The 20,453-nt window shown below is 42.6% G+C and overlaps 1 protein-coding gene across 2 annotated transcripts in view; it reads left to right on the forward strand.

The window, feature by feature from the left end:
* The first annotated feature begins 527 nt into the window (after positions 1-527).
* Positions 528-20,453, forward strand: part of SEL1L (SEL1L adaptor subunit of SYVN1 ubiquitin ligase) — a 42,946-nt gene continuing 23,020 nt past the window's right edge. The window contains exons 1-11 of one of the 2 annotated variants that reach the window (XM_028718199.2): positions 528-728; positions 7,743-7,780; positions 8,846-9,071; positions 12,246-12,413; positions 13,233-13,338; positions 14,469-14,631; positions 15,887-15,940; positions 16,037-16,096; positions 17,484-17,565; positions 18,063-18,089; positions 18,454-18,608. In XM_028718199.2, coding sequence (XP_028574032.2) covers positions 626-728; positions 7,743-7,780; positions 8,846-9,071; positions 12,246-12,413; positions 13,233-13,338; positions 14,469-14,631; positions 15,887-15,940; positions 16,037-16,096; positions 17,484-17,565; positions 18,063-18,089; positions 18,454-18,608 — 1,182 coding nt within the window. In that variant the 5' untranslated portion in view covers positions 528-625. The remainder of the gene's footprint in view (positions 729-7,742; positions 7,781-8,845; positions 9,072-12,245; positions 12,414-13,232; positions 13,339-14,468; positions 14,632-15,886; positions 15,941-16,036; positions 16,097-17,483; positions 17,566-18,062; positions 18,090-18,453; positions 18,609-20,453) is intronic. The other variant, XM_028718206.2, reaches the window with a different exon arrangement.

Consider the following 20,453-nt stretch of genomic DNA (forward strand, 5'->3'; position numbering starts at 1 on the left):
CCTGTGTTAGGCGAGGTCTCCGCGAGATCAAAGGGCTATAGTCTCAATGTCCTTGATACATGTACTTCCGGTTCAAGATTGCTCTTAGTCGGATCCTCCATGTAAGGGGCAGAAGTGGTGGAAGGACACCAGTGGAGGCACCCGTATGAAAACAAGAGAGGGTTAGAGGCTCCCTTTAGATGCAGTGCTCTTCAGCAGCGGTATATTTCATGGCTCACGGCTTTCCATTAATTTAGCCGGGCTCCCATGGGTGGGGAACTTCGATAGGAAACCGGAAGCAACATGCTTTCCGTACAAAATCTCTTTGGGCGCCGAACTTTGCGGCTTCCTCCTCCGCACCCGATTGGCCGGGCGGGCAGGCAGCGTCGGCCTCGGCGGCTTTTCGTCCAATTCCGACAGGCCATGTCGAGGAACGGCTCGGCCAATGGGACCGCGGCGCTCTTCGACGCCGGCGGCTGGCCACTAGGAGCCCGGCTTGGCGCGGGCGGCTTGCTGAGGCGGTGGCGCGGGATTGGCTGGCCGCGTGGTTGCTCGAGTGGGCGGGGCGGGAGCCGGGGCTCCCCTCACGGCGCAGCGGCGTTGGTGTCTCTTCTCGCGGCGGGGGAAGGAACCCTCGGAGACAGGGATGGAGCCGGCCAGGCGGGTCGCGGCGCCGCCGCTGCTGCTGTGGGCCACGGCGGCGTTAGCGTTGTTGTTGTTGTTATCGGCTCCAGGCCTTGCCGCTGCTGGTCAGTAATGGCGCTCCTGGCGGGGCCTCGCCTTCCTGGGGCCGAGTTTGGGGAGGGGGAGGGAGTGACAGGCGGTTGGGAGAGGGCGGGGGGGGCGGCCTTCACCACAGAGGGGCTGAGAGGGAGGCCGAGGGAGGGGGGGCTTTAGCAGGGGGAACCCCCCCCGTTACACCCCCACCCACCCCACCTGTCTTGCAGGGTCAGCATCACCCTCATTGAAATTGCTTGTACGGTGCCTTGTCAAATTAGGCTTCACCTTCGCCATATGTCATGCTCCGTAGGGCACCTGGCATTGTGCTTCCCGGTGAATTTGGAGAGGAATAGTTGGGGGAGACCAGCCTGGTCTTCTCATCCATTGCCCCGGAGAAGGAGCAGCTGCTGCTGCTGCTGCTGCATGCAGCTGCTTGCTGGCTTGCACCTACCCTGCCATAGATCGCTAGGGAACTAAAAACTAGTGCCTGAGTTTGCTGCCGCTGCCGCCTCCCCCTTTTTTTTGTTTTGCGGTAGATTGTAAGCCCGAGGGAAGGAGAGGTCTTGTTAATTGAGCTCTGTGCGCTGATTCGGGCTAGCGAGTGGGGCGAAGATACTTCAGATGTGTGAATAAAATGGGACTGTTGTAACTTGGTTGCACCAAGAGATGCAACCTTTGGGGCCATGGCTGGCCCAATGCTGCTTTTCTTCTGTCTCCTAAATTACTTTTAAATTGAAATATTTCTGCCTTTCTTCTCTTCCACGTCCCATACACACACGCTCACCCTGACTCAGGTGGGTTTATCTTGTGCAGCATAGTAGAACATTTGACATTTCATGAGTTGACTGAAGGTGTTTTCTTCTAGTTCCCATGCATAATGCCTGTCACTTACCTACACTTGCCACTTACCCAAAGTAACAGAGCCCTCTTGCCTTTGCCCACTCCCTAACAGATGTTAATGTTCTATGCTAATAGATTGGTGGTGAGTGTCAGGGAGGCAAGTGCATTTAAACTTGACAAAGTGCACACGTGGAATGTGTATATGGGCAAGGTTTTCCTTGTAGCCCATATTCTATTTAAATAAGGGTTGTGTCTATGGCTTGGGCAGAGGAGAGAGAAGACCCTAGACTATTGGACTGTAGGGGATTTCACATAGCAGGTAAGCCACTAAGCTGCCTTGCTTGGACCATGGGAAAAGACATTGGATTTTACTCCAACATACTTATGTAGGTGAATTTTGGCATCCCAGTGATTACTTCATATGCCTCTCTGGTTCATTTGTTCCTGTGGGTGAGCTGCCAAGAGGCAGTGAATTCGCTTGCTGGTGATGCAGCAAAGAGCCCAAATGAATAGGATACTCATAACAGGTGGCACACAGAGATTCATAACACTGGTCAGTGGGGTACAGCTTTATTCATTTATTTAATGGAATTTGTATACCACGTAATTGTAAAAACCTCTCGTGGTTTACATAAAATAAAATATGCATTAAAGTTAGCAATAAAAGTCAAAGTTAAAAACAATCCAGCAAAAATCAAACTATAAATAAGATCAGTAGTTAAAATGTATTAAACGATGTATTAAAATACATGTTAGTGTTACATATCTGAATAGGCTTGCCCAAACAAAAAAGTTTTTAGTAGGCACTGAAAACAATACAGCAGCTGCATACACCTGCCTAAGGTCAGTGGACAGGGAGTTCCAGAGTGTCACAATGAAAGTGATTCCTTACAAGTGCAGAATAACACTTTGTGTCAGATCAAAGTGAGCATTTATGGGGTAAGGCAATCCTAAAGTAAATGGTTCCATGCTGTTATGAGTTTTATATATGAAAAGTAACCCTTTGAATTTCAGATTGGCAGTTAATGCAGATCTTTGTACAGAGATAATGTCTGGATGGGCATGTAGCCGAGGAAAGATAAGGGGTTGGAGAGTGTCTGCATATTGAATAGCTAACCCAGCGGCAGCGGTTGCAAGTAACTGGTTATTTTGAATGCATAGTGTACCTTTGAGTGTATTTTACACTGCAACAACACCACTGCATGTATGTTGCTAAAACCAGAACACTTACTAATCCCTTTTTCATATGCACGGTAGCTCAATTTTATAGTTTTATCTCAGCCTAAAGATTCATTGGTCGTTTTCTTTTCCCATCCTGTTAAACAACTTAATGTGGAAGTTTTAATTACTAGCATAGCTGTCAACGTTTCCCTTTTCTTGTGAGGAATCCTATTCGGAATAAGGGAATTTCCCTTTAAAAAAGGGAAACGTTGCCAGCTATGAATTACTAGTACTGTGAGCAATTTTCTGTGCTACTTGGCAACTTATCTCAACAAAAGATATGATTAGCTGTTTTAAACTCGCCATCTGGACTTTTCCCATAAGTATTTTTTTTTTTTTAGAATAATCAATTCTGTGAAGCAAAAGAAATGAATCAACCAATGTGGCTATTAGTTTTATGCAGGAAGTGTGTTTCAGGGTTCTCTTTTTATCTTTTACAATGACCAAGACACTAAAAAGGACAGTGTTGTATCCAACAATAACTGCTGCTCATGCAATGGAACTTCACTTCTCTCTTCTCCCCTTCATCCCCCAATCTACTCTGTAGGGTTGAGGGAATCTCCAGAACAGATTTGTGAGGGTGAGGATGGCTGCAGTTGGTGTATGGTGGGTGGAGAAGTTCCATTACATGAATGCAAGTGGTTCTGCATGTAATGTGTCATCCTCCTGTCTTCTGGCACAAGCATTTTAATACTTGTGAAGTTTTGGTTGGCATTCCATAACTTTGGAATGAGGTTTTTTTATGCTAACCTTTTGCCACAAAATAACACATTTTTATGTGTGGCTGTAGATTTACATTACAGTCCTTGCATTTTGCAATTCATAAGTTAAACCCACAGGGTGATAGCCAACTAAATTGTATTCAGAGTCAGCCAATTGAAATCTATGGACTTAAGTTCAAGTTCATTTATTTCAGTCGGTCTACTTGACTTCATTAGATTTCACTCAAAGTATATTTAAAAAGACCAGTTGGCAAAACTGCACAGTTCAAGACAAGACTGAAATCTGGAATTGGCTCTAGATATTCCAGAGTGTGTGTATAGTCAATTTGTCATAGGCTTCCTTGAATACTGTAATAACATGCTGACAAATACCCAAGATGGGTTTTGAAAGCATCAGTCATGTGATCCAGCAGGAAGTCTGCTCATAAAGCCTTTCAGGGACAAGGACATCTAGTTTCTGTCTCTTCAACCTTGAGAAAGTTTATGGCACTTCCTGGAAATCAGGAATCAGAGACCTTTAGCTATTTTGACTTTAGAGGTAATTTGCCTAATTTTGTTCCAGGTTTGGTTTTTTGTTGGACTTTTTTAAAACAGCAACGTACATTTCAAGATGTCTCCACTGCTTCGCCACCCCCAAAAGAGCTCTCCAACAGAGACAAGCACACACAAACCCGAAGCCCAGGCTCCCAACCTAGCCTGGGGGACATCTCTTTTCACCCTACTCCTGACCACACTACACAGAGCAGGTGGATTCAGGGCTTCTGAAGGCTACTTAAACACATTCCAAGCTAGAAGGATCCCTGCAAAGCAGACCCCTGCAGCTACCAGGACTGCACCCTTGGTGTGCCGTTCCTGCAGTACTGCTGCCCATGCTCAGCTTCTATACTAGGCCTGCTTGGCATCCCCATTCTGGCATTCCCCATTCCCACATTGTTGCCCCCAACATGTCCCTGCTCAGTGTGGTTCAGGCCCCAGCTGTTTCCACAGCCACCAGTGCCACCTTCTCCCACGCTATGACAGCCACTTGCCCAACAGTTGCTGCTGCTGCATTATGGGAAGCAACCACTGAAGCTGGACCAACTCACTCACCCCTCAGTTGACACTAACATCAGATGTCACCATCACCCTGGAGGCCAGAGATTGACTGTCCTTTGGCACTGGCTCAGCACAGGGACAGTAGCCAGCTCTTCTCCTCTCCTGATTCTGGGGTTAGGTTTTCTCTTCCTGCAAATCCCAGCAGCTATTTTGTGCAGGGTTCAGTTCAGTTCAGTTTGACCCTGTGTGTGTGTGTTCCCCTGCTGGGAACAGGCACACTCAGTCAGAACTCCTTGAAAGTCCTGGGCTGCCCTTTGCAGATGCTGGCTGACTCTCCTTCCCACCCAGTCCCAGATTGCTCAAGGTGACTTGACCTGGGGTTATCTTGACTCAATTTGGTCCAAGCCCAGATCAGCCTGTTTCAGTGTGGGCTTTGGCCGAATCCAGTGCGCAGCCCTGTTACTTTTATGCCAAATATGGTTACAGTATTTTCAGGTGTTGTTGTTGTTGTTGTAGTATATTTTTAATCTCATTTTCAAACAAAAACCAGGAAGACATTACAAGTACAGTGGTACCTCAGGTTAAGTACTTAATTCATTCAAGAGGTCCGCTCTTAACCTGAAACTGTTCTGAACCTGAAGACCACTTTAGCTAATGGGGCCTGCTGCTGCTGCTACCGCGCTGCTGGAGCATGATTTCTGTTCTCATCCTGAAGCAAAGTTCTTAACCCGAGGTACTATTTCTGGGTTAGTAACCTGAAGCGTATGTAACCTGAAACGTATGTAACCCGAGGTACCACTGTAATTGCAAGTGTAGGAACACTGATGGGAATGAGCATGTTACATCATACAGTGGTGCCTCGCAAGACGAAATTAATTCGTTCCGCGAGTTTTGTCGTCTTGCGATTTTTTTCGTCTTGCGAAGCACGGCGTCGGAAAAGTTTTGGAAAAGCTTCAAAAATCACCAAAGTCTTCAAAAACCTCAAAAAAGGCTACCACACCGTGTGCTATGAGTTGCTACTCGAAGTCAAGTCGCAACTGTATTAACGGTGTTAAGAAAAAGGAAACAAACTTGCAAGACGTTTCTGTCTTGCGAAGCAAGCCCATAGGGAAAATCGTCTTGCGAAGCAGCTCAAAAAACAAAAAACCCTTTCATCTTGTGGGTTTTTTGTCTTGCGAGGCATTCGTCTTGCGAGGTACCACTGTACTGCTATCCAGAATGCAGAACAGATACTTCTCAGCTTTGAAAGTTTTAACCCACCATCTGGATTCAAAATGTCATATGATGGTAACCAAATATAGATCACCTCTACGTTTCAGGAACTATTGTGCCAAATTTGGTGACGGTCTCATCAGAGTTGTCTCAAACGCCACAGTTTGGACTCATCATACCAAATTGGGCAACAATACCTTCAGAGGCTAAAGAAGCACCTTAACCCATAGAGGGACAAACCACTTCCCCCAAACATATAATGGAAAGTCAAAATAGATATGAGCAGAGTAAGCTTCCAATTAGCCATATATCAATATTCATAATTATAGGGTCCCTCACATTATTTTAAAAGAAATTTACTTTTTTTGTTGGGCAGATAAAATGTCAATCTGTTTTCTAGGAGTTTAATGCTGGGAACGGTAACAGAGTCAATGAGCCCTTCTCCACCAATTTTTGTTTCACATATCAATCAATTGTTGAACTTAAAGGAGAAACTGTATAAGTACTAAAAAAAAACTAAACAAACTTGACCTGTTTTTCTCCTTGCTTTGGAAAGAACATCTATTTGCTAACAATCAGCTGTGTTTGTCTACAACTTAATATAGAGCTTGTTTCTTTAGAGAGATGTTAACATGATGCAATGAGAATGAAACACTGCTTGCTTCACTCTTAAAGATACACATGAAAATACACTTACCAGTTCTGGTGGTTCAGTGGGTTCCATTGAAAATTATTTGTAACCTGATATTTTCTCTCTTTATACGTCTTCTTAATATTAGTCTGCTTATATATGGAATTTAATACATAATCACTTCAGTTTCATAGTTGTAAAGCAAATAAATTTTCAAAGAAAAATAGACCTTGTATCATCATTGCAGTTCTCTAGCAGGGTTTTTTCCAGTGCAAGCAGAACTACTCATTAAAAATCTTGATGAAATCGTATCTACTTAGGATTTGCACTGACTGCCACTAGGTGACTTCTAATAATGTGGTATGATCCCACCCCGCGCTGTTTCTACTTCTCTTCCATGAAGACTCAAAATGACTGGCTTGGCATTAAGTAAAGCATCAGGTTTAACTTTTATAAGTAAAACGAAACCAAAGTTCTCACTGCTAACCTGCAAGCTTTATGAAAACAGATAATATAAGATAAAAAGAAAGAATTTCTATACACAGCACAGAGCATTTGGTTGATCACTGTAAGAACAGGATGCTAGACTAGATGGGCCACCAGCCTGATTCAGAAAGCTCATCTTTGGTTATCAGTGTCCTTTCTGTGAGATCTTCTATGAAATGCTATTTTTTGGCTCTTCTGTGACACGGGTGGCACTGTTGTCTAAACCACAGAACCTAGGGCTTGCCTATCAGAAGGTCGGTGGTTTGAATCCCCGCAACGGGGTGAGCTCCTGTTGGTTGGTCCTAGCTCCTCCAACCTAGCAGTTCGAAAGCACATCAGAGTGCAAGTAGATAAATAGGTACTGCTCCAGCGGGAAGGTAAACAGTGTTTCCGTGCGCTGCTCTGGTTTGCCAGAAGCGGCTTAGTCATGCTAGCCACATGACCCGGAAGCTGTACGCTGGCTCCCTCGGCCAGTAAAGCGAGATGAGCACCGCAACCCCAGAGTCGTCCACGACTGGACCTAACGGTCAGGGGTCCCTTTACCTTTACCTATGATTAGTAGAGCTATAAAATTAAGAGCTTGTCTGTAATACAGTGTATTATTTCTAGAATATATTTTATACATTGCAGAGATTAGGTGCCAATAAAAGATACCAATATCTACAAGCAGCTTAAACTGTGGAGTGACATTTGGGATGGGAGAATAAGTGTTCTACCACGCTTTTGATGAGAGCATGATTTGTTCAGATATTTTGTTTTTGAAATTGTAAAAATTTACAAATTTAAACAGAGGCTTTGTGTGGCTGATACTTTCCAGGAGATTCCCATTCTGTTCAATAAAATTTAGATGCCTTTGTTCCATCTAACTTATATTAAAGTACTATTTAATTTTGCAGATGAAGAAGGAACTCAAGAGGAGCCCTTTGAATCAAAGGTGAGCACGGAATCTCTGTGTGTGATTCTTGCTGTTGAAAACCAATATGAATTTTCCAGTTACCAACAGGTGACAAAAGAATTATTAGGTGGAATGTAAAAAGAGCAATAAATATACATACATACACACAAGTACATTAGACTATAATCATAATTGCTCCATGACATGGAGCAGAAACAGTAATTTCAACTTGGATTTTAAAAAATGGTGGGCAAGATCCAGCATTGCATGAATGGGCATCCAGTAGTGCAAAGAGTCTTCTTCATTCTGTCTTCCAAACCCTCCAGATGTCCCTGCTATGGCAGGTTGGGATACCCTCCAGAGCAGATCTTGGGGGGGGGGGGGGGTGCAGGGGTTTGAGGGTGGAGAGGAGAAACCAAAGTTCTTTTGCACAAGAAAATGGTCATAATCTGATCTCACCAAAAGAAATTTGGGGCTGGGGTAGGATAGTGTAGTAGGAAATAGATGAGCTGCTGTGAGTAGAGAACAGATTTACATGTTAAATCAATAGCCTAGATTCTGAAAGTAAGTCTGAGTGAGTGAACAGGGCACATATTCAAAATAAGAAGAATGCTCAAATCCTTTGACTCTTTGCATGCATTTAGTGTACGCCGCTGTGGGTAAAAGCCTCAGCACCTAGGGCCTGCCGATCGAAAGGTCGGCGGTTCGAATCCCCGCGGCGGGGTGCGCTCCCGTTGTTCGGTCCCAGCGCCTGCCAACCTAGCAGTTCGAAAGCACCCCCAGGTGCAAGTACATAAATAGGGACCGCTTTATAGCGGGAAGGTAAACGGCGTTTCCGTGTGTGGCTCTGGCTCGCCAGAGCAGCGATGTCACGCTGGCCACGTGACCCGGAAGTGTCTCTGGACAGCGCTGGCTCCCGGCCTATAGAGTGAGATGGGCGCACAACCCTAGAGTCTGTCAAGACTGGCCCGTATGGGCAGGGGTACCTTTACCTTTTAAATATGAAAAACCCCAGCTTTGTTTGCATTTGTCAAAAATCTTCTGCATATGAGAGGTGATCAGAAGCTTTTATCTACTTAATTATCCCTGCTGCTCATTCCCTAGACAACCTTGCCTTCTGAGGAACAGGTGAAAGACCATTCAGCTGGAACCCATGTGGTAGCAGGTCAGATCTTCATTGACTCTGATGAACCTGAGTCTCACATTGAAGATGGAGAGAGTTTCAGAAGCCAAGAGGAGGAAAAGGAAAGAACTTTGGAGGAGCTAAATTCTCTAGAACTGTCATCCCTATTAAATAAGGATTTGGAAGAGGTAGAAGCACAAAAAGCAGGTAATCTTGGTTGGTTGGTTATAAGTTGCTTTGGGTTGCCCTGCACAAGATAAAGTGAATTGATGACTAAATAAAAAAATAAGTTTGGGGCTTGTGTTTCCCTGCAAGAATACTCTCTTGTTTGAGCTGTGTAATTGAAGTTTTATAACTTTTCACAAGTTGAATTTTAAAAATTAAGAGTAAAACTGGTAAATCTCCTCAAGAATAGCTTGATGTAGTTTATTCAGTCCATTAATGGTGACAAATACTATTCCTTGGGTTGCATCGGTTTCAGTGGTAGAAGATCCAATTCTTCTCTTCAAAAATTGTTTCTATTCATTATAGAACATAAAGCTGGAATAAGTAAGTGTATGGAATTGTGGCATCAGAATTGCTAATATTTCCTTTTGATACAGGTCTAAAGTAGTACTGCTTTGTTTAGCTAGGTAGTCAACCCCCTTTCATTCCTTGTTACAGGGCTACAGAATTGGTTGGTTTAGAATCATAGAGTTGGATGGGTCATCTAGTCCAGGAATCTCAACTAAAGATCTAGGGTTGCCATACGTCCGGAATTTCCCAGACATATCCAGAATACTGCAGTCAGCAGCAGTGTCTGGGCAAAAAAAGCTCAACAACTCTCCCTCCTTAACAAACTCCAAGGAAGGAGAGTCCACAGCCTCCCATGGAAATTTGGTCTAAACAAAACTGGCAAAAAGAGAATCTTCAAATGTTTAAAGACCAGTTGGCATTTATGAGGATTTGAACTTTAGGGGTAGGAATGGAAGGCTGTTTTTCAGCTTGTTAGATCTTGCTGAGGAAAAGTAAGACTTGTTAACTTTGTACAAAATGTTGATGGAGCCTACTTAAGGAATAAGTCTGCTTTTCATAGCTCAATCGTAGGGCTGCTTTGCACCAGTTCTAGCTTTAATAAGGGGAAGGCTTGTGGCAAGAGGCAAGCGGCTTGTGAGTCTGCCGAGCCTCTTTGGTTGCAATCTCTTTATATGAGAATAAAGCCAGCTGAAGATATAAGATTGCGCTGTTATGGTCTTAAACATGGAACTGAGTACAAGGAAAGTGAATGTGTATAAAACTCTCAGAGATTTCCCACCTCAAGAACATTGATCTAGAAGAGCATTAGAGAGGTTTAAGTGTAAAGATATGCAAAAATCTGTTTATTTCCAAAGAACAGTCAACATGGCTTTTTATCATAGTTAACTGCATTCTACTCTTACGTTTCAAAATGAAACACACTCTACAGTATCTGTACATTGATTCATATATGTTGTTGTTGTTGATGATGGTGATAATAATAATAATAACAACAACAACAACAACAACAACTATAAGTAGCAGTAATAGTAGTAAAAAACGGCAAAGGACCCCTGTATGGTTAAGTCCAGTCAAAGGTGACTGAGGTGTGGCACGCATCTCGCTTCAGGCCGAGGGAGCCGGTGTCCACAGGCAGCTTTCTGGGTCATGTGGCCAGCATGACTGAACCGCTTCTGGTGCAATGGAACACTGTGACGAGTGCCAGTGTGCACAGAAATGGTGTTTACCTGCCTGCCACAGTGGTACCTATTTATCTACTTGCACTGGTGTGCTTTTGAACTGCTAGGTTGGCAGAAGCTGGGGCAGAGCAACCCCGTCGTGCGGATTCAAACCGCCGACCTTCTGAACAGCAAGCCCAAGAGGTTCAGTGGTTTAGACCACAGCGCCACCCACTCCCTGGTGGTGGTGGTGGTAGTAGTAGTACGAGTCACCATTGTACTTTAACTGGCAAGTGGCTAAAAGTTTTGGTCCATTACTGTCAACTACTCAGTGCAAAGTATCCAGTGTTAATAAAGCATATTGAACCTGGAATCTCCCAGAGGTTTGAAACTGCAAGCAAAGCAGTAGTCACTAAACTGTTATGAAACCTTTTTAGATATCTAATTATAACATGCTTGAGAATAGATGTGCTTCATGCATGATAGACACAGGATGTGTAGCCTGATTTTAACTTCTCTCCTAATGCCACGTCAACTATAATCACTGACTTTATGTAACTTTCAGACTAGCGTTACATCTGAAAACGACTCATAGAAACCTAAAGCTGCACAAATCCAAAGCTGTTTTCTCCTTCTGTTAAGAAACTTTAGCAATATCCATTGTCACACCAGCAGATGCAACAGGACTTTATCCCTTCCCCCCTAACCCCCATCTGCTCCAGAGGGTCCCCCAGTCCTCTGGAGCAGGAGTTTGGGGGCATACTGGGAGCTGTAGGGTGGGAGGAGAAGAGAAAGTTGCACAAGTAGAAGTTCCATATGCCCAGATTTCATTAGATGCTAGGATTGAACAGCCCCCATCACAGAGGAGAGGTGCAGGGAGCTTATCTCTTTAAACAAGCACAGTGGTAACTGATATAGGCACTTTTTCCGGTTTGATGAGCAGATTGCACCTTTTCCTGGTCCTTCCTCCACTTCTGCTACTTAAATGTGGCAACCATTTCTGCCACCCCCATGGCCCCAAAGGTTTGGCAGGCCTTCCCCTATGTCTTTAGCACAGAAAGACCTGTTGAATTCAAGCAGATGTGAGAGAGGTTTCCTCTATAATCAACTTAATCAAGCAATAGCCTCATAATAGGTGTGTCAGTGAGCATTTCACTTTACAGTGCTTTGTTTCTCCTGGTTATTGAGTTCTTCTGAATTTCAAATTGCTTTTCAGCTTGATAATTAATAACAGGAAATATGTACACTGTATGTGAGAGTGTTCAGAGCTGCCTAATGTGTCTGAATCGCTATGCAACAGCAATGAGACATGGTGTAAACAACTTTGCACACATGTGGTCCTTTTGCTGCCAGGCGATAATTACTAATTAGTGAACTACCAGTCTCGTGTGTGTGATTTCCTGAATTATTGTAATTTCCAGAGCTTCTAACTAATCCTAACTATGTGTACTCCTATTGAATTCAGTGGGGCTTATTCCCAGGGAAGTTGGGATAAGATTGCCATACTGAAAATTGATACTTTGATTTAGGTTGCAATCTTATAGACAATTTCTACATTTCGAAAGGAAAATACCAAAAGATGCCACATGTTCAATTTTAACTAAAACGCTAGGTAAAAACAAACTCTTAGCAGCAGTTGAGCTCCTTCCTTCAAGATATCTTAATAATGCAAGATATGTTGGGTTGTTGTTGCTGTTGCTGTTTTTAGTTTTGACAGCCATTGGAGGAACTGCAGATGGTGAGCCATGCTACTTCCCCTTTCTTTTTCTGGAGAAGGAATACTCAGAATGTACTGCAGATGGAAGGGAAGACGGTAGACTCTGGTGTGCAACAACCTACGACTACAAGGCTGATCAAAAGTGGGGCTTCTGTGAAAGTAAGTATGGCAGCTATGCTAAGAGATTCCATTATTGAGCTGCATGAGATTAAGTCAATGAATGGTGCTGAGACAGAAATTGAATACCTGTTCTTATAACAATAGGACTTGGGGGTCATCTGCTGAAGTTATTTGGGACAGACAAAATAATAAGTGGATTTGGCTCCTCCAAGGTTTGGTGGTGGCCAGTGGCTTAGATGGCTCTAACAGGAGATTAGCCAGATTATTTGGGGAACCTCCAAGTACCCAGTGTTGAAAACAAAACAAGATGTGGTCACTGTTGCCTTTTTGCTTTGTGAATTTCCCTTGATCTAGCTGCTTTCCCACTGTTTCCCCCACAGTGGTGGAAAAGTAGCTGGGAAAGGGTGCTTTTTACTTAAGAAAAAACTGTGGGGACAAAACTTGGAACTGACAGCAGCATGCAGTTTGGTGTTAAGGAACTGTAAATTAACCTTGCTGGGAGAATAAAAGTTGCTCTGGTCACCATGAAGTAGTAATTATGATTTTACTTTCCAGAGTTCAAAAAGATGCTTGTCACTCTTTTTAACATGACCACCAAACTCTGTGCTAGGTATACTTTTGACTATTTTCAGTTCATGGTTAACTTTGTTTCCTTCTGAGCCTTTCCCCTTTTGGCTTCTGCAAGGCAAAAAAATATGAAGCACAGTGGTTTGTTAAAAGCACAGGAACCCAGTGTGAAATATGTAGGTTGTGGCATTCTATAACAGCCCAGTTAACTGCCCTGAGAACAGTGTGAGCAGTGTCTTGGTGGCTAATGTATTAATTATTCTTTTTTATACTTTTCTTAAAAAAAAAAAGCTGAAGAAGAATCTAATAGGAGAAGACAAATGCAAGAGGCAGAGGATGTTTACCAGACTGGAATGAAAATCCTTAATGAAAGCAGTAAAAAGGCCCAGAAGAAAGAGTGAGTTACATGTGTGTGAGAGAGAAAGAGAATTAGGCCAGTTTTTAAATTTATAAATGTGACTGGCCAACTTTATTTTATACTGCTAAAATTTTGTTTTCAATTGCAAATAATACATAAAGAGGAATGCAGTGGTTTCAAATCCAACTTCATAGAACTGTTGCACTTACGGGGAGCAAGTGAAATATTAAAGAACTGTTGTGATGAGTTTAACTTGTCTCATCCAAGTATATGAGTGACTGTGATCTTGGATAGGTGGCAGAAAAGCCCAAGAAGGATCCGTCACCTGGGCACAGCTGCTGAGAAGGCTTCTTTCTACATTCTCACCAGATATGCCTTAGATATAGTTGTTTACAGTCTCAAGTGGGAGCTTCCATGGGTAGGTCTTCCATGCTAGAACGAAGGAACTGCCTCCATACCCCAAAACTACTTGGGTTCTGGCTATCTAGGAAACAAGCAAAGAACATTTGTTGTATGATACTGGTTCCTTGGATCCTTTCCTTTGTAGGTTTTGGCCTGGTTTTGTTACTGAAACATCTTTTGTTACAGCGGTGGGTGGTCCATGCTATGAACTGAGCAAGGGTGTGTTTTTCTGTTGGTTCTGCTGGACCTCTCCATGGCTCTCAGTACCTTCCACTATGGTATTCTCTAGGGCAGGGCTTTCCAAACTGTGTGTCACAACACGTTAGTGTGTCGGCTTCCGTGTGTAGCTGTGTCACGTGAACGCTTCCCACACTCCTCCCGGGGCTGGAAAGGGGTTAGTTTAACCTCCAGTTTTCCAATAAAACTGAATTACTGTGTTGCGAAATGATGCATATCTAAAAAGTGTGTCACCAACATGAAAAATTCGGAAAGTTCGGCTCTAGGGGTATCTCACTGTGTTGGGAGAGGAGCACCATTTTATGCCTACCCCTACCTTGCATAGCAGATGGTTCCTGCTCAACTTTGTGCCCTTACAGAATTCTACAAAATTTTGTCTTGTCCCCATGCTGTTTACTATTGACATGAAATCGCTGGTGCTGGGTTTTGTGGATTTGGATTTGGGTGTCATCACTTTGCAGATGATACTTACTTACTTACTTACTTACTTACTTACTTACTTGTGTTCACACCTATTCTTTTTCTTTAAGAGCCTATCAGTATCTTATGAGAGCAGCTGACATGAATCATACAAAAGCAATGGAAAAAGTATCTTACGCCATGTTGTTTGGGGACTACTTGAAGCAAAACGTTCGGTCAGCTAAAGAACTCTTTGAGAAACTGACTGAAGAAGGATCTCCTAAGGGGCAAACAGTATGTATACCTTAAAGTGTCCTCCTTTGTTAAGCAGTGTATGAACGTTTGTAAAATTGTATATGACTTGCGTTGTGTGATTTGTTCTAAGGAGTGTGCATTTCCTCTGCTCGTTGGCAGCCCTCCTTGCATGCAACCTGCCAAAAGGAATGATCAACCTGTTTTGCTGTCACTGTTTCTGTGTTATAAGGCCTCATATACCTCCAGGGCACCTATGGCTGATGTAAGGTTTGCCTGCTCGTTTGGTGTTACCTAAAATAGTTTGCTCAAATCAAAGCACGTGTTCAGCTATCCACATAGATCGTGCTCAGTTGCTCTGAGAGGTATGGCAGCAGTTCTCAGGGTCAGCCAAGCAGGACAGGTGGTTTCAGTAAGCACTACATCTGCGTCATGTTCATACCATTTTTAAAGAGCTTCATAGACTTCAGCTAGGTTTTTTTCCTCTTCAGAAAGGAAAAATGAGGTCGTTAAAGTGATGCAGAATTACTTGTCTAAATTATACTTTTTCCTTAACGGCAAATTTATTACTGAGATTAGTAAAGCCTGACTTTCCATTCCATTTTAATCTCTCAACAAGCATATCACGCGTTTTGGTATCCACGTAATCTTCACTGAGTTGGAGCCAAAATAAAATCCTGTGTGTAGCTAGCTTTTCTGTTGGGGTTGGCGGGGCTGGGGGGTTAGCCCATCGAAGGAACATAAAGGTTGTATTGTTGTGAGGTTTTCCTCCTATTCTTGCTGCAAGCCTATTTTTAGATTGGCTCACAGACAAACAAACTCTAAGGGTAGTAATCTCCATAATAAACTTTTAGCTTGTTGCTTTAAAATTTAAGATTCAGGTGTTCTTTTCCTGCGCTGCAAATGTTCTGCCTGGTCACTGTTGTGAAATGCCTAGTTTGTTGACACTAACATAAACATGTTATGTGGACAATATTTCAAATCCTTTTACTTAAAAAGCTACGTACTGTTGCAAAAATCCATACTTTCCGAAAGAGTAGTTGTGTAAGTTTATTGTAACACCTTAAAGATTAAATAATAATAATTTTTAAAAAAACCTTGTGACTTACTCAAGCCAGATAAGCAACCCTTGCACTGCACCTGAAAGGTCAGGTATATTGCATGGATATTATCCTGCTATCTGCATACTTCGTATTAACAGTAAATATATAAGCACAGTAACCTTGTAAAGCAGGTTGTAATAGTAGTTAAACCAGTCCTGAAATCGCCACTTGTGAACTGTGTTCTTCCATTTCAGGCTCTTGGATTTCTCTATGCCTCTGGCCTTGGTGTTGATTCCAGCCAAGCAAAGGTATGGCAATTCTGCTGATGTTTCCCCAAGTCTTTTTCTGATGAAAATGCCAGTAAAAATAATGTTATTAACCAGCCTCTGCTTTTTTTTCTGTAGGCACTAGTTTATTATACTTTTGGTGCCCTTGGAGGAAATTTGATAGCGCATATGATTCTGGTAAGTCCATTTGTCATCTAACACACAAGTAATTGAATAAAACCTGCAATGTATCATATTACCAGAAGGAAAGCATATTACAATATCTAAAAGTACAAGGTGTTCTGTTCTGAAGCATTCGTTTTATTTTTATGGCTTAGTCTGTTTTTAAGTGCAACATTTCCATGTTTAGTACTTGAGACCAGCTGGATAACTCAGTTGGTTGCAGCATGGTGCTGATAACACCAGGGTGGCAGGTTCAATCCCCATACGGGAGAGCTGCATATTCCCGCATTGCAGAGGGTTAGACTAGATGATCCTCAGGGTCCCTTCCAACCCGGTGATCTCTTGTTTCTAAAGGTCTTTAAATCAGTCCCTTGGTATAAAATAATTGCTTCAAATCCTGCTGTATAAATAGTGCAGTTGCTCCTAACTTAACACTAAGAATGTGCAGCTGTGAATCCTCAACATCTCTCCTTAGACCACAGTTGAGGAGTCATCCCAGGGGAGTGCATGCCAGCAGAGGCTAAAACAAAAGTGGCAGGGGCGCCACACAAAAGCACACTCTCATTCAAGCCCTCTTTGGTACTGCTCAGCTGTTTTTCCTGATCAGCTGGACCACCAGGGGGCAGAGGTGAGGGAAGAGATCACTGTGAGAGGATGATGAAAGTTCACACCCTGGTTTAGCTATTATGGAAACAGCTGTGCAGTGACAAAGAAGGGACTTGGAGAACTGCTGCTTCAAGGCATTCAAAGCCTGTGGAGTACATGGCTGTGTGTCTCCTCCAATGCTCACAATGCTGTGCCACCTCCCCCTTCTAGTGGTGATTCTAGAAGGCGGCACTTCTGTGGCCTTGCTTGAATTTCTGCTACGGATACGTTGGTGGTCTGGTCCAAACCACCAGTTCCCCTACCCCTGCATGAGACTGCTCGCAGCACAGGCAGCCTTTTGTTCCCAGTTGTCTACACAAACATGTTAACTTTCCTCATTATTATTTTTTTAAAATGAGACATTCCTGCATGTGGTAGATTTTGGTCACATATGCAGGATGAGAAAGACGCAATAAAATTTGGTTTTCGGTGGGTTCTCATAAGCCAAAGCTGCAAGCTATTATGCAGGGAACCACTGTGTGGATGTTTTTAAGAAAGCCTTCCATGTTCAAAAATGCCAGAATTATAACTGTGTTCATAATTTTTCATGAAAACATAATCTGAACCTAGGACATTGAATATGATAATTGTCTTTAACCTTTTCTCTCTGTCACCATCTGCTTGAAATAAATTCAGTTATAAAACAGCAAGATCCATTTTTTAAATTTGTGTACTATTCCCAAATTGTGATGGATTTTTTTTTATTTTTTTGTCGTCTTAATAGTAAGTTGGAATAACAAGAGTGGCTTCTTTCTAGGGCTACCGGTACTGGGCTGGGATAGGAGTCCTTCAAAGTTGTGAATCTGCTCTCACACATTACCGTCTAGTAGCCAATCATGGTATGTGTATGTTTGTTTAAACGTCTATTTATATATTTCCCATTAACTAAAATGTCCACACTGAACTGTGTGCTTGTCAAGGTAGATGTCAGTATGTGAAAGTATGGATATCTTTTTCTGTTCTTCAGTGTGCCTTGAACAGAAATAAGATTAGCCTCTTAACATAAAGTGAAGTTGGTACAACAGCAATTATGCATTTTTAGCAGGACCGGCCCATCCCGCTTCTCCACCTGAGGTGAAACGGAAATGTGTTCTCTGTTTTGCCTGCCCTACCACTGCCAGCAGAAGTGATGGACCAGGTGGGATGCTGCCTCTTGCGTTTCCACTGCCTGAGGTGGCTGCTTCACCCTGCCTCATGGGTGTGCTGGCTCTGATTTTTAGATTGAACGTAGAATCTGCACTGTGGCAAAAGCATAGAATACTTTTTGTTGCTCAGCCTAGTTTTAAGAGATTCAGTCTCTATTGTCAACAATATATTGATTTAGGTTTCATTTCAGATTTATTGCCTATTTCTACAACACAAGGTATGGTTCTATTACAGTTTTCTGTTTAATCTCTTGCAACCCATGCTCAGTAACTCCTCGTCCTCTTTTATAGGGCTTTTGTATATTTTTGAGGGGAAGTTCACACATTTGGGTTTTTTAGGTGTATGTGCAAGGGGTGTTAAGTTTGTGCATTAAAATGTGCAGATGTGTGCTGCTAAGGTACACTTGTTAGGGCACACAGAGACGAAGCTGCAGCTAGCCATTTGATTCTGCACTTGGTGGCAAGTATACTACTATGTGCAGTGCAGAACAGTCCTGAATCTGACTGGAATGGTTCCTCTCTGTTTCTTTTGAGCAATTGTATTTGAGTAACTTCTAACCAGGGTTTTTGTTCTCTCTCTAGTGGCTAGTGACATCTCTCTAACAGGAGGCACAGTGGTGCAGAGAATTCGTCTTCCAGATGAAGTAGAAAATCCAGGAATGGCAAGTGGGATGCTAGAGGAAGATTTAATACAATATTACCAATTCCTAGCTGAAAAAGGAGATGTTCAAGCACAGGTATGGTTAGATAGAATGGGAAATGGTTGTTCTTGGAGAATGGTATAACAGCAACATATAAGTAAAGAGCTAGAAAGCTATAGGTCATACATCAACGTCACTGACTTCATGATAAGATTACTGCAAAGCGCTCTATGTGGAACTTCCCTTGTTCTTAATTTGGAAGCTGCAGTTAGCACAGTTGCTGACATGAATGAGACCCTCTCATATAACACCTCTGCTCGAAGGACTGCACTGATTGCCTGTTGGATATTGGTCCAAGTTCATGGAGTTACTATTGCTTTATAGAGGCCTTAATGGCTTGGGACCAGTTTTCTTGGGGGGGATTGCCTTGCCCCATATGTGTCCACTCAACCTCTTTTATCTGCAGAACTGGCACCATTACAGGTTCCATACAATATTTGTTCCGCATTATAAGAAATTGTTCTTTTATTAGTTTGGCAGCACTTTGGAACTCCCTGCCTATTGACATCAGGCCTTCACTGTATTCTATGTGGTGCCTGCTTTAAAATGACTGTCCAGACATACGAAAAATACATGTGTTTTATTTCTTTTCAGCTGCTGTTGATTTTAATTGTTGTTTTTTAATATCTTTAAATACTCATTTTCAGCAACAATGTTAAAGTTTTATTTCATATTTTTTTGAACCGCTTACAGAATTTCTTACATGATATTTGTTTTTAAAAGTAATTAACAATAGAAGGTTGACATGTTGGGGCAGGTGAGAAAGATTGTATCATAGCAACTAAACTGGGGATAGGAGTCTGTGAGCCTCCTCCACATATTGATGGACTCCAACTCCAATCAGCCCCAGCCAGTGTGGGCAGTGGTCACGGATGATGGGAGCTTTAGTCCAGCAACACTGGGAGGATCGTAAGTTCCCCAGCCATGAACCAAACAGTTTGGCTGTGGCATTTTGAGCACATGAGAGCTTTAGGGAGGAATGCATGACCTCTAAAGGTAGAGGAACAGAGACAATTTTGGTCTCCTTCACTTTTTCAAAATGTGAGTGACAGTCAAATTTAATTAAAATGTGTGTGTTGTCCTTCTATAAAGTCATGAATGCGTCCATTCAGCGGCACACCTGTGCTCTGTGCAGCACACTTCAGAGTTGGACACATTTTCTGTCCTCCGCACGTTCAGTGGCCTTTTCTTATGTTTCTTAAGCAGGAACTGCCCATCCAAGAGGCTCTTGTTGTCCAAAGTTCACTGTGAAATTCACGATTGACCGAATTTTTGGCAGATACATCCTGACTCAGTATTAACTGAACAACTTTGCATCCTTTTTTTATAATGCTTTTTATTAATTTTTTAACATATATATACAGTTTTAATCCAAATTTTCACAAATTCCATACTTTTGGACTTCCTTCAACTTCTCTGACAATCATCCATATTTAACTCTTGCTTACGCATTTCTTCTGTTCTCTATTGCCATTAGTCCCCCCTCCAATCATCCATTTTCATTTAACAATATACCTCAGTTTTTACAGTGCTTCTTTAAACCCCACTAGCGTTGTTTGTACTTCACATGTACTTTTCAGATATTCCACAAATTTCCCCCAGTCCTCGATGAACTTTTGGTCTCGAAGATATCTAACTTTCCCTGTTATCTTGTCCAGTTCTGCATAGTCTGTTAATTTCATCCTTCATTCTTCTTTCGTCGGTATTTCCTTTTGTTTCCACTTCTGGGCCAGTAGAATTCTTGCTGCTGTAACTGCGTATTGAAAAAGTTTATAATCCTTCCTTCTTATTTCCTTCCCTGTAATCCCTAAAAGTAGGGCTTCTGGTTTCTTAGCAAATGTATACTTCAACATTTTTTTAATCTCATTATATATCATCTCC

Source organism: Podarcis muralis, chromosome 1 (assembly GCF_964188315.1).
Source record: "Podarcis muralis chromosome 1, rPodMur119.hap1.1, whole genome shotgun sequence".
In the NCBI taxonomy this organism is placed as follows: Eukaryota; Metazoa; Chordata; class Lepidosauria; order Squamata; family Lacertidae; genus Podarcis; species Podarcis muralis.